Source organism: Hemicordylus capensis, chromosome 3, assembly GCF_027244095.1.
Source record: "Hemicordylus capensis ecotype Gifberg chromosome 3, rHemCap1.1.pri, whole genome shotgun sequence".
Lineage (NCBI taxonomy): Eukaryota > Metazoa > Chordata > Lepidosauria > Squamata > Cordylidae > Hemicordylus > Hemicordylus capensis.
Window position 1 is genome coordinate 264,678,760 of NC_069659.1, and position 14,370 is coordinate 264,693,129.

Genomic DNA, 14,370 nt, shown 5'->3' on the forward strand with positions numbered 1-14,370 from the left:
TTGGAACAACAATAGTAATCACAGATGCAAAACAATTATGAAAGCGTAAAAGGAGCTGTATAGGAAAAGGCTATAAATATCCTTTATTCCAGACACATTTCAAGATAAACTTTTCTCGAAGGAACTTGTCTTTCACAATTAGGTACGGCTGTTGGACCTGTTTACTCATAATTTGTATGGCCAAGAAGCTCTCTCTTTTAATGTCACTCTGAAGATAAAAGTAGCAGACTGATACAAACCCTCTTCTAAAACCATGAAAAACTGTTGGAAAATATACTTCTGATGAAATTACATTAATGGAGGAAATTTCCGAGCCATTAATATTGGTGCCTAATGGTGAAGATAATTTTCCTTGAGACACTGCATGCCTTGAACTGCCTTAAGTTTTAAGGATGCTGCATCCTTCTAAACTGTTGTGGAAGTCCTAAATACAGGGGCTGAAAAAAAGATACTCTGTTTGTTCTCCCCAACATTCTCCCGAAATTGTTGGGAACAGAGCAGTGCCCTCCTGATGTGGAGTTCTCTATGTTTACCATTCTGATTCAGAGTTTTGAATCATGCATGCAATTAGTATTCGTATAATTCTTTTAAAAATGTAACCAGTTAGAAACTGAAGAATAACAAGGAATATATGCTAAATAAATGTATTATGTCGTGTTGTTCTGTAAAATTCAGTTAGTCCCCAGTAACACCACTTCTATGATCTTTTCTGAAATATTTGGGTCCAGCCTTCTTGGAACCCTTTTGATAGTTGATCCTGAGTGTTGATCCTGTGTGGGTTTGTGATATGGTCCTACTCCTATGCTAATTTCTTTTGATATTAAGCCTTCAGAAAGGAAAACAAATTAGTAAGGAGAATAATACCATTCATTCAGAAGTAATTTTTTAAACACCTATTTTTCTAGCCCTAGTCAGACATTGAAGCTATTCTCATGATTAGGAGAAATTGGGCAAAGGGAGCCTAGCCCAATTTCTCCTGGGCATCTGCTGCCATTGGCTCCCGGCAGTAAACCAGCAAAAGTACCCCTCCCCTTAAATGAGGTTAGCGTTGCTAGTGCTACGCTACCCCCGTTTGGTTGATTGTATGCTGCTGCGGTGCGGCTCCACACTGTGGCAACACATGAAGAGAACACCACCCCCCGGGGTCTCTCCAGGATGCCCCGCATGCTCACACAGTGCATCCTGGGACTTCAGGGTCCAGCGTGGCCCGTCATACCATGCCTGCTCCATGATGGAGCTGGCAGTCATGTATCCGGCCAATCCGATCCTGCTCTCCCCGCAGACCCGACAGAAACTCTTCCCATGGATCCTACGAAGAGCTTCATTATGTTGTACATTTGAACAGGTTTCTGTACACCTGCACATGCATGCATTTTAAAAGTGAATCTCCCTAGTTGCCTCCTGAAATGTAATAGTACAGATAGCAAGTGTACTACTGTATATGTGTTGAACGTAACGTGTGAAAAACTGGACATGCATACCGATCTATAATTGCATACATTCTGTACAGATTGTATGTGTGTTGAATGTTACACTCTAGAATCTGTTAATACTTAAAAGTTCCCATGAAGGTTGCCATCATCCTTTAAAGTACAAATCATGCCAACTTTCTGTTAATAAAAATGAAGTAAAGCAAAACATATACAAACAAACTTTCAGAGTTCTTTGTGCCTAACTGAAAAAAGAAAGAGAAAAAACAACTATAACCCATGGGTAGTTTTGGATTCCAGGAGTGGGGTGCGGGAAATTAAGTGGGTACAAGGTTTACAACATATTTGTTAGATAGCAGTAGCAGGATTACAATCCCTGTTTTAAATTGCTGTGCTCTGGAGCATGGAACAGCCATTTAAAGATAGAATAGCCAGTGAAGGTGCCTCTCCTCTCAAATAGCAGCAGCTGTGATTATCGTTCAAAAGCTTGATTGTTTGTTTGTTTGTTTGTTTGTTTGTTTGTTTGTAAGGTGTTCTTGCACAAGAACACCTTCTTAAGTATTAAGAAGGTTTTAGGTAACAATCTCAATTGCAGGATATTATTATTATTATTAATAATAATAATAATGTATTTTGGTTTGACAAAAAAGGTGTTCTTGTGCAGAAATGTATTTTGGCAAACCAAAAAGATGTTATTGCACAAGAACACCTTGTCAGACCAAAAAAAGATTCCAGACTATTCAACAAGGTGTTCTTGTGCACCTATGCTACTGCAAAGACACCTTGCCAAACAAACAAACTTCCACATATGATAATGGCAGCTGCTGTTTTGTTTTGTTTTGTTGGTTTGACAAGATGTTCTTGCACCTTGTCAGACAAACAAACAAGCAGTTTTGGGGAGGGAAATAAAGGCAGCGCCTGCTATTTGCAGAGTGTGGACCGTACAAGGGTGCAGGCTATACAATAACTTTTTACATAAGCAACAATCAGCTGCGAGTTATACTTGCATGCAGGTTGTACTCATGATAGGTTATATTTGGGAAAATAAGGTAATCAAGTTTTATAGCAATGTGATCGTAAAAGTTAAGGGTAGCTTTTAGGTGTGTTAGTTTTTGTTGCTATTTCATTACTTGGAGTAGCTCTCTGCATTTAGAAAGCCTGGTATAGCTTAACTAAGAATCAAGTTTATGTTACTGCAGGGGAGGTTCTAGCATGCAAACATTAACCAAGTATAGAATTTGTCCCTCAGAAGAGTGACAAGAGTGTCACAACCCCTGGACTGAACTAATAGCTTGGTTGGTTTTATACGACAAATGTCTCAGTCAAAAAGCTTTGCTGAAAGAATCTTTTAGTTTTAGCTCTTTGGTTTCACTGACTTCATCCCTTCATCAAACGTTGTGTGATAATCCCCTGTTTACATCCCTAGGTTGACGCTAGGGAAGCCCCTTGGGGAAGGATGCTTTGGTCAAGTTGTCATGGCGGAAGCAGTGGGGATTGACAAAGACAGGCCAAAAGAAGCGGTTACTGTGGCAGTGAAAATGCTGAAAGGTAATATGGGAGAAGAAACTGTGCGAAGTGAAGGCCAAAGTTCACTCAGCTAACCTCAGATTTCAGCAGTTTGCAGTAAAAACTCTAGGTCTTTGACAGCCTATTTATCTTTAGCAGTGGGTATTTCCAAGCATGTCAAAGTCTTGTTATGATTGTTTATGCCTTGTCTCTTGTTTTCCCCACAAGGGAGTCCATATGCACTAATCTGGTTGGTTAAAAGTTATTCAAAGGCATTTGTAGCATAAACACATTGGGAAATTAATGATTGAACCTGACCCACACTCTCCTGACAAATGTTTTTGAAAAAGGGAGAGAGGCACCAAATTAAGTAAACAGAATGTTGAGTTCTATACTGATCGTAATTTCAACAAAATATATTTATGACTTTATCTGAATAATGTCCACACAGAATTATCAGTATGGATATTATACGTTATAAACCTACATCTGTCCATCTGAACTTGCAGACAGAAGCATGTTTATAATGTATAATGTCCATACTGAAACAGGGCATTTAGTCTTATCTTGAATAGTTCATACAGTTCCAATATATATATGTAGTTTGTTATATAATCTGTTATGCAGTTAATATTAATGTTGTACAATCATGAACTGAAATTGCTGCCAAGATTTGCTAAAACTTCTGTTCTGAAGTAGAATTGTCAAATATTCAAATCGTCAAATACTCAAAGTATTTGAAATTGTCAAATGCTTCAAATATTTATAACATGTGGGTTATAGATTAAAATTAATGCACACCATCAAAATTAGAATTAATACACACCCTTAAAATTAATGCACACCATCAAAATTGTGCTCTCCAATTAACAGAGAATAGGAGTGAAATATGTCAGTGAAGCTAACTGTTTATTTTGAAAGTAATATCCTGTGAATTAAAGGTAAAGGGTGTTAGGACATTGCTAAGATACAAATTATTTGGCCAAACCATGGTTTGGGGAAGTAAGTTTGTACGGATTTTTTAAAAAAACAGTTTTTTAATTATATAGGACACAGTATATATCATACATATATAGGAAGCACTTCTGTGCTTAGAGTTTTTGTGAAGTACTTTACATATAAATACATTACAAGTTAAAACTGACAGGGGAAGATTTACATATTTTAAGGGTCTTGTAGCTCCTTTAAAAAGTCTTTCAAAATAGGACTGATCACTGGAACTGAAGATATCATTCAGTTGGTCTTTAGGAATTTACCTCTTTGCATTATATGTACTGTATTGTTGTCATCGTCATCCCTTTGAGGTAGGTGTGCATGTGTATGTATGTATATGTATCAAACACACAAAGCATCCTTTTTTAATTCTTGCTCACATTCGTGTTTTCCCCCATTCTTCTTGTTTGTTTGTTTTTCCCCTCATGGAGCTTAACTGAAATAGAAGCAGGACTAGACAACACAAGACAAAGAGTAATTGCTCACTTTTGAGTCTTGACAGTTTTAGGGAATGTGTTTTAGGGAATCAATGATGCTCATATGTAGGGGTCTGAATTTATTTCCATAATGTATTGGTCTTAAAATTACATCTTAGCAGTGATTTGTTCTAGGATTAATCAATACAACAGTTAATGAAGAAAAGTGAGACACTAGATAAAACTGTGGCGGGATTTGTTTTCTTTTGTGCAGATGATGCTACAGAAAAAGACCTATCTGACCTGGTGTCCGAAATGGAAATGATGAAAATGATTGGGAAACACAAAAATATCATCAATCTCCTTGGGGCTTGCACTCAGGACGGTGAGTGTCATTTTGCTTTTGCTTATGAAATTATGTAGTTATGTAATATAGTTTCCTAATGTAACCTACAGGAGTGGTTAATTATGTGAAAGTTAAATGAAGAAAGACAGGAGTGTGCTTTAAATTTTGGGGTGGCATGGGGTGAGGAGCAGCAGATGGATGTCATACTTTGTTTTGAAACACTCTAGGATGTAGCACATGGGTGGAAAGGACGGAGATAGCCATGGTTGGGCTCTGCATTTTCTGCTTCAGTGTGATGGATGCTGAAGTGATACAGTATTGGACGTATCACTTCCTGTGGTCTTTGTATCACACAAATGTCCAGAACCACTCTCAGTGTGGTGGAAGACTGAAAAAGAGAATGTTTCCTCACTTTTCTGTATATATGTATCACTAAAGAGGAATTCTAACTGAAAATGTGGAAGTGTGGTTTAAAAGTGTTGCCGGGCGCTTAGTCTGCTATTATGCATTCTCGTATATGCTTGTTGAGTAGGGTAGTGAATATATTGTATGTATGTAGCATGTACATATGGAGAAAGAGAGAAAATGTGTGTACATAGACATTTTGACTAGAATTGCATGTGTGTCAAAGATCTGCAGGTGAGGCTTTGGCAATTACTACCATTCATATTGCACTAAATGTGCTACTGGGATGAATTTGGTAGTTAGAGTTCCTTGTTGAAGGTTATCCATGAATCAGACACTGTGTGTTCTACCGTTCATTTTGTGGTCAATAGTCAATTTGGTTCCAAAATGTTTTCGTTCTCATGTTGTGTATCTGCTTACTTAAAGGTCCACTATACGTGCTTGTTGAATATGCTTCCAAAGGGAATTTGCGAGAATACCTGCGAGCACGGCGGCCACCAGGAATGGAATATTCATTTGATATTAACCGGGTGCCCGAAGAGCAGATGACGTTCAAAGATTTAGTGTCCTGTACATACCAGTTGGCAAGAGGCATGGAATATTTAGCATCACAAAAAGTAAGCCAATGCTATATGAAAATTTTCCTTAGCTTTGTAATGTGGAGAAAGGCAATAGATAGCTTGAAGGCCATAACAGATGGCCAAGACAGTTTTTAAGCTCTCCTTTCCATGTACAGATCTGTATTCTTAAAAAAAACCCCAAATCTTATGAATGAAGTCAGCATCCTGTCCAGAGATGTAGCAAGGAGAGGAGAGCTGGTCTTATGGTAGCAAACACGACTTGTCCCCTTAGCTAAGCAGGGTCTACACCCTGGTTGTATTTGAATGGGAGACTGCATGTGAGCACTGTAAGTTATTCCCCTTTGGGGATGGAGCCACTCTGAGAAGAGCATCTAGGTTCCAAGTTCCCTCCCTGGCATCTCCAAAATAGGGCTGAGAGAGATTCCTGCCTGCAACCTTGTAGAAGCCGCTGCCAGTCTGTGTAGACAATACTGAGCTAGATGGACCTATGGTCTGACTCAGTATATGGCAGTTGCCTATGTTCCTAAGGTTGGAGGAGATCCTGGGACAAAAAGTGAAGATGGGCCCTTCCAGGTTCTTCTTTGGAGAAGTGGGAGGGTTTGAGCGGGAAGGAAGATGTTGCTCCTCTTCCCCAGGGGCCCAGGGACATCCTTTCACATACGCCCCATTCAGTAACAGCTACCCCTCTGATCCTGACCCACAGCCATCTTTGCTCTGTGATGTACAGAGCTCATGCATTTGAAGACTTCCTCATTTATTTGAGTTGCAATGCATGTGTGGATATGCTCTATCTGTTGAAGTGGAGTGGGGAAGCCTTTGTTAGATATAAGAGCTCTGTTAAAAAATCCACATATTTTTAGCAAATCACCAGATTAGAATAGTTGACTGGGAAGTTATTTTTGCACAGAGAAGTGGACTAGAACAGTGGTTCCCAACCTCTGGTCTACCAGATGTTGTTGAACTATAACTCCCATTATCCTCAGCCACAATAAATAGTAGCCGCAGATTATGGGAGTGGTAGTTCAGCAACATCAGGAGGACTACAGATTGGGAATGACTGGATTAGGATCTATTATATTAATTCTCCTGGGTGTGCCTTGGGATGTGCGTCCCAGAGCCCAGCTGATTGGCTGGGCGGTGGACGAGCTTGATTGCCTGAGGCGCACACAGGAGGATTGGTTGCCGCGGTGGTGGCCCAGCTGTGGAGGCCAGAGGTGGTGGGCCTGGCTGTGGAGGCAAGGCCCAGGATGGGGGAAAGAAAGTGGGGGGGGGGGCAGAAGTGGCAGTGGGGAGGAGAGGTAGCTGGGCCTGGAAGCAGAGACTGGGGCAGAAGGGGGGGAGAGGTAACCACCAGCCTCAAAGAGCGCACAGATGCTCTGTGCATGGTCGGCTAGTATAGCTTATTTGTAGTCAAGGAATGGGACCATACAATTCTCTGCCTCTCGGTCTGCTGGAGCATGCACTGTATATAATTTTTTATTTATTATTATTTTTACATTTTATATCCCGCTCTTCCTCCAAGGAGCCCAGAGCAGTGTACTACATACTTAAGTTTCTCCTCACAACAACCCTGTGAAGTAGGTTAGGCTGAGAGAGAACTGACTGGCCCAGAGTCACCCACCTAGTATCATGGCTGAATGCAGATTTTCAGGTCTCCCCGGTCCTAGTCCAGCACTCTAACCACTACACCACGCTGGCTCAGTGCACAGGATGCACAGTGGAATAGGGTCTAACCTCATAGATTCAACTGTGCTGCGCATAAGATCTGAGCCACAAAATTTGGTAGGTTCTAGCAGGTAGGTTCTATTCTTGTGTAACATCAAACGTGAGCATTTGGTAGGCCTAGAGGCATGCTTCACTGCTGAGGCAGTCAGGCATGAATGATATCACTCCCCTACTGGACATAGTTTCTCAGGGCCTTAGAAATGAATAATAATGGCAGAAATAAAGCAAATTTGGGCTCTTCCTGGTTGTAGGATAATATTTGATTATCTGATTAAAGATGGGAGGAGAGCTGGTCTTGTGGTAGCAAGCATGACTTGTCCCCTCAGCTAAGCAGGGTCCGCCCTGCTTGCATATGAATGGGAGACTAGTGTGAGTGAATGTGTGAGCACTGTAAAAGAATGTGTGAGCACTGTAAGATATTCCCCTTAGGGGATGGAGCCGCTCTGGGAAGATCATCTAGGTTCCACGTTCCCTCCCTGGCATCTCCAAGACAGGGCTGAGAGGGATTCCTGTCTGTAACCTTGGAGAAGCCCCTGCCAATCTGTGTAGTCAATACTGAGCTAGATGGACCAATGGTCTGACTCAGTATATGGCAGCTTCCTATGATTCATTCAAAGGCAACAAGGTTGTGAAATCCTTAGTTTGGAAGAAAGACATTTTCAGCCATGTAAATGCCAGGCAAGGGCCAGAACCAAATATGTTTTCATGTGGTGTTACTGATGATTTCTAGATGTGGCTGACAACAATCATATTTATAGCAACATTTTGCAAGTTATGTTCAATCGCCCTACGTGCTGAACAAATTGTCCACCCCTGCTTTGCAGTTTTCAGCTATTCCAGTTGGTGGTTTCAGATTTTGTTTTGTATTAATAAGCATTTTTACTAGCAGGATTGTTCATAAAAGATTCCACTCAAGCACTGCATTTGGTAACAAATATATGTACATGTAATCAAACTCCAGGATATGCTTGTTCAAGATGGAGTCAGGGGAACAAAATCAGTCTTTGGCAAATAATTTCACATAATGAACTTAGGGATTCATAAGTTCAAATATTCATGTGGATAAAGCAAGAGCTGCTTAATTAAGCAGGCAACAAACTCATAACCTTTAGACTCAGCTTATTTTGGGGGGGTGGGATTTTATTTTATTTTCAACAAATACAGCACATGTGTAAAAACTGCAGCAGTGGAAAAGAACAAACAATAAAAACTTGGAGACTTGCCTTATTAAACTAAGCCTGCAATATGCTGTTCACTTATAGAATATGAAGGCGAGAGCAAGCATTCATTTCCCTAGAGGCTTCAAGAGAATTATATATGCCACTATTGGATAGGTGCTGAATAGAAGTGAATCTATATCTAGGGAGGAATCTTTGAACAAATTAGTCATTTGTCTGCATTTAAACATTTACCTGCTGAGAAAAATTGCTGAAAAAACATAATTTCAATATTCACTCCTTGGAGAACTGGATCTGTTCACAGTCAAGCAATAATTAAGAAAACCTTAAATTTTCCTGCAGTAACTAGGGCTGTAAACACATCACACTCTTCTACTTAATAGACTGGGGAAGTGCAAGGCCAGCTCTGTTATTGCTGACTCAAGCAGAACATAAGTGGCTTTGTTGCTGATGTGACCACAATATCATAAGGGGGCATGTGGGTGGGAGAAAGGATTTGCTACCAAGTAGCTTATTTCACAAATAGTGCTGACCTTAGTAATCAAGGTGCCGATGTGTGTTGCTGATGACAGTAGAAGTCATGATATTTTCCCAGTATAATGGACTCTAACTGAATTTCAGACAGGATGAAAAAGATGTGTTGCATTTAGATGTTGTTTTTATTAAAGACCCAATTAATGAACATTAAACCAACAGTTTTAAATTTTCTGAGGGGCCGAAACACTTTTATCCCAGTCCACTGAGAGGTGATCTGCGTGCCTGAACCAGTCCCCCTCCCCTCCCCATGCAGAAGACTGCCATGAATATTTGTGTCCTGTAAATGCAGCCTCTGAATCTGTACATGCAGCATTTACCTTGGTTTAGAGAGCAATGCACATGACAGAAATCTCTGCATCTATCAGTGGCAGGCAGTGCATATGTTGGGTGGAGGTGACAGTCTGAAGGTAGTATGTGCAGCGGCTGTTACTGAGCAGGGCCCCAAGAGAGGAGCCTGCATCCTTCCCAGCAGGCATCACTTGGCAGGCGGTGGATGTAGAGCTGACTGGCACTGCATGGTGTGATAACACAGCTGTTGAATGTGATGCCTGAAGTTTAATTGAGAGCTATTGCTTTCACATGAAATACCATAACTTCCAGCCCCCTAATGGTGCAGTGGGGTTTGACTTTACTAGCAAGCCAGAGGTTGCCCGTTTGAATCCCTGCTGGTTTGTTTCCCAGACTATAGGAAACACCAATATTGGGCAGCAGCAAAATACAAAAATTCTGAAAAGCATCATTTCATACAGCAAGGGTAGAGGCAATGGTATTCTACTAAAGACAACCCCAGGGCTCTGTGGTCGCTAAGAGTCGACACCGACTCAATGGCACACTTTACCTTTACCATAACTCCAGTTTATATAACTGTATCTGAGGACATATAATCCCGAATTTATTTTATTGCAGTTTGAATGAGAATTTGCACTAATCTTTTTTTTTAAAAGATAAGAGCTATGATGTGTTTGAAGCATTTTCTAGATGTCATAAATGAAATGAAAATGGGTCATTAAGAGAAAAATGTACCATTTTCAGAGCATATTTTGCAGCTTGTGCTCTTTGCGGTGGGGAGGGTTCACACCATCTCTTTGTGGCTCCAGACATTTGTAAAGTGAATTTACTGCTGTCTTTCTGTGAATACAGGGTTGCTGCACAGCATACAATAGTGGTTATAGGCAGCCATTTTGTCAGTTATTATTATTAGTGTAGTCATAGTCTATTTGGGATTAGACAGCTATATTTCATCTTTGTGGCCAGTCATTTCTCAGGCTAATGAGAATTGCCAAGAATTAAGTTTGGTTGGCAATCCCCAGCATTTGTGATGGCACTAGTTGTTCAGTAGAGAGGGCAAGAAAGAATCTACCTTAAGAAGATAAATCATGCCTCTGGATTACATTCACATGGTCTCCTTCTGTGAAGTGCCTCCTCCGGTGAGTAATGGCAACCTTGAATGAGTGCTTGAAAGAACTGAACTAGTGGCATGGAAGATTTGACAGAAGTCAGGGCATTCCACAGAGAAGGTAGACAGTAGCCACAAATGCGAGACAAAACAAAAGAGAATCATGGGGACTGCACATTCCAGTTCTTCAAAAAACTCAGTATTTGTATTTCACTAGCTTCCCCCCCCCCTCCTCTGGGGAACTATTTATTAAGCACAAATAATAAGAGAGTTGATATTCTCAGAGTGTTTCCACCATGCAGGAACTAAAATACCATGAGAAGATCAGCTTGCCTAACTATTTTCTACAGAACAAATAAGTGAGGCTCCATAAAACATCATGAAAAATTCAAATATGACAGATTTTCAGGCAGTTCATCCAGTTACCAGTTTACGCTTGTAATAAAATCATGTTTATACCCTTTGTGTTAAAAACCATATAACTGTGCAACCTAGAAAAAAGGTAGATGCTACAACATCTACCTGCTGTTTTTTCTTACCTGCTTTCTTACCAGTAGTATTGTTGCCCTGTTGTTTATGCTTGACAGGGGGCTGATTTAAACATTCTGACCCATGTCACTGAAATGCACTTAGCTGTATTGATGCCACATGGAAATGTGGTAGGCATAATATTTCAAAAGGGACTCACACATGTGCTTATCCCAGACACATAACAATATTTACAGGCCCAAGGACCCAGGAACTGCTGCATACAACACTGGTGTGCAGCTGCTGTGCACATAGAGGATGCACATTAGGTTTAAAATAAAAATGTTGTGTTGTTGTTTTGAAATGTATTTTAATTGGTTTTAAATGGTTTTAATTGTTTTTCTATTGTTTTTAGCACTGTGTTTTGTAGTACACTGCCCAGAGCCTCTGGATGGGGCAGTTTATAAATGTAATAAATAAATAATAAATAATAATAAATACCATATACAACTTACTTAAGCACTTTTAAATCCTCCACGTGGAAGCTGTAGTCTTTCCATTGGCCTTCAGAAACAGGCTGCAGTTTCTGAAGCTGACGCATGAAGCTGACCCAACTCTCTGACTTGGCCTTTGTACACCAATTCTTTGGCTTGGTCTTTGGCTCTCTCTATGGAAGTTTCCTTTGGTTCTTGGAGCTGACTGGAACAACTTTCTTCTTAACTTCCTTCCTTCTTCTTGAAGCCACTCTTCAGGGCATCCATCTTTAAATGAGTCCTCTGCCCTGCTGGCCTACCCTTATCAGTGCCTCCACTACTTCTAATTCTTCCTCACAACATATCATCCCACGTTTGTCAGTCTCTAACCTCTCTGCTTGTTTTAATGTGGATGTGGGCACTCTCTGTAAAAGGACTATGTCATCTCTGAGTTCTGAGTGAGTCTTCTGTACAAGCACAAAGAGATATTGTTGAGGAGAAGGAGACACAGGTTAAGGAGAAGAGATTTCTTATGTTTCTTCCAGCCATGCCCATACTTCTGCTCCCAAACCTGATCATATTTGCTAGCAAACCCAGCTCTTTTCAAGCACTGTATTTGTAAATCCATGCAAGTTGTAGTGTTTCTGAGTCCCGGGTTATATAGAACCATCTCTGTATATTTGTGTACATTGTGTTAGCAGTCATGTGGCACAGGATGGTGCATAATGCAACTATTGCTAGGGCAGAGAAGAGTATTTCTGAACTTACTGAAGTGAAACAAGTGCTGCAATAAGAATTAATATAATTTGTTTTGGGCGGAGTCGTAGAGCATATGCTTGGTAGTGCACGTGTTTCTTTTGTATGTTAAAAGGCCTCCGCTTCAGTCCCTGGCATCTTCAGATGATACTGGGAAACAGCTTTGTCTGAACTCCAGAGAAACACTGCCAGTTAGTACACACAATGCTGAGCTCACTGGCTAGTGGTCTGACTGAGGACTAATATTTGCTATATGTCAAGAGGTTAAAAATGTGGAAGGTTTTGAGTTTTTTTGAGCAAACGTGAATTTTTGGTAGTATGAGTCTCTGGAAAGCTGCCAGAGACTGAGGTATGCAGAAGAAGCAGGTTTCCTTGTGAATTTTTAATTGTGGTGTTTTGAATTCACCTTTGTATTTGCATTAGCATTAAAATTTAAATTTTTAGTCAGTCAGATGGTCTAAACAGAGAGTCCTGTGTAGCTTTGATACTAGCTCAAGTATCTATCTATACAGTGGAGGAAATGTGAGAGATGCAGTCGGAATGAGGCACACTTAACTGTCATGCATCCCATCCCTCATATTTTCAAAGTCATCTTTGCTGACTCAGAATTGCGGACTCATGTGTAGCAGAGTGCTGCATATTATTACTACCGAGCATTTGTAGTATTTTGGACTAGTCAAATCATATTATATATACACTATCTCAGTAATGAATTGAGACCAAGAGCTAATTTTGTACACTGCCTAGAGACGTACATATCAGGTGGTATAAAAATATGACAAACGAAAAACAAACAAACAAATAAAGGCTTGCCAAAGCCACTGGTGAGCATGTTGGATGCAATATTTGAAACATCTATGTTCTACTTATAGATTACCACTATGCGACATCAGCATGCTGATAGCTGTTAGCCAGATGCTCTGCGCCACGGTTTCATAACCTTGGGCCCCCTAGATGTTGATGGACTACTACTCCCATCATCCAAGCCACAATGGACATGGTGGGGGATGATGGGAGTTGTAGTCCATCAACATCTGAGGGCCCAAAGTTAAGAAATCCTGCCCTGTGCTATTAGTTTGGGTTGTATTGACAACTTGTTTAGAAGGGGCTAGGGCAAGGCTGCACAATTTCTGCTCTCAAGCTGTTGTTTCACTATATCCCCTTGTCATGTTGTTGAACTATGGTTTAGGATTAATTAATTAATTAAAACTGGATCTGAGTCTTGTGGATAGGGTCAGATTAAAACAAATGCAACAATAAAGCATAATTTTAAATTTAAAAGCACATCAATAAGAACACACATTTTCATCCCAAAGAAGCAGACTATCCTGGACAAAAATCCCATAGAATGTTTCAAAGCATCTTTCTCCTGCTGCCTTTTATTACTCATGACAGAAGTGCTTAAACTAAGCTGTGGTTTCCATCAGCAGGCAGGACTTCCTTTCTGAGTCAAGAAAGGTCAATTGCACATTTTCAAAAAGGTGCTGACGTGAAGAAAAACACGGTTAAGAGCAGGAGACTACTTTGAAATTGCATTAACATTCTCCAAAAGCAAGAAAATAGCACCTCGATATTTTGTGTTTCTATATGAAGTTGTTTTGTTCTTTCAAAAAACACACACAAACAAACCAGTAAACAAGGAACACAGATATGCCATATATCAGTCTTTATAAATGGCATTGTGTGCTTTCATTTGTTGTCAGTAGTATAATTGGCTTTATTTTTATGTGTTTCTATGAACAGTAGCTACCCTGAACCGGTATGTTAGCTTGGAACTCTCTGAGGCCACTGTAATTTAAAAGCTAAATGCATTAAACACATACTCATGTGAGATTTATAGTGGAAATATCTGAGAAACTATTTCAGTTGCAGACTTTGATACAGTATAGTACATAGCTATGAATGAACTGTGCAACATTTGATTCAGTTGAAGGAAGGCCTCTTGTTTCTGCATAGATTTGAGCTGTAAGTGTCAAATGCTGTTTATAAGAGATTTCTTAGCAGTCATGAAGGAAAGGAATTGATTGCAATCTTCATTTTAAAAAAAGTCTGATAAAGAAGGGAGAAAATAATTATTTGCTACCGCTGCAAACAATAGTCTGTGTTTCAGTGGAAAGAGATAATAATCAAAGAAGGGGCAGGAGTATTGGTTCTGAGAAA

The 14,370-nt window shown here is 40.1% G+C and overlaps 1 protein-coding gene across 7 annotated transcripts in view; it reads left to right on the plus strand.

Annotated features, from left to right (window-relative positions):
• FGFR2 (fibroblast growth factor receptor 2) overlaps positions 1-14,370 on the plus strand; it is a 179,940-nt gene that overhangs the window by 153,795 nt on the left and 11,775 nt on the right. For all 7 annotated transcript variants that reach the window (XM_053307770.1, XM_053307769.1, XM_053307771.1 and 4 more), the window contains 3 exons: positions 2,857-2,978; positions 4,620-4,730; positions 5,523-5,713. In XM_053307770.1, the coding sequence (XP_053163745.1) occupies positions 2,857-2,978; positions 4,620-4,730; positions 5,523-5,713 (424 nt within the window). The remainder of the gene's footprint in view (positions 1-2,856; positions 2,979-4,619; positions 4,731-5,522; positions 5,714-14,370) is intronic.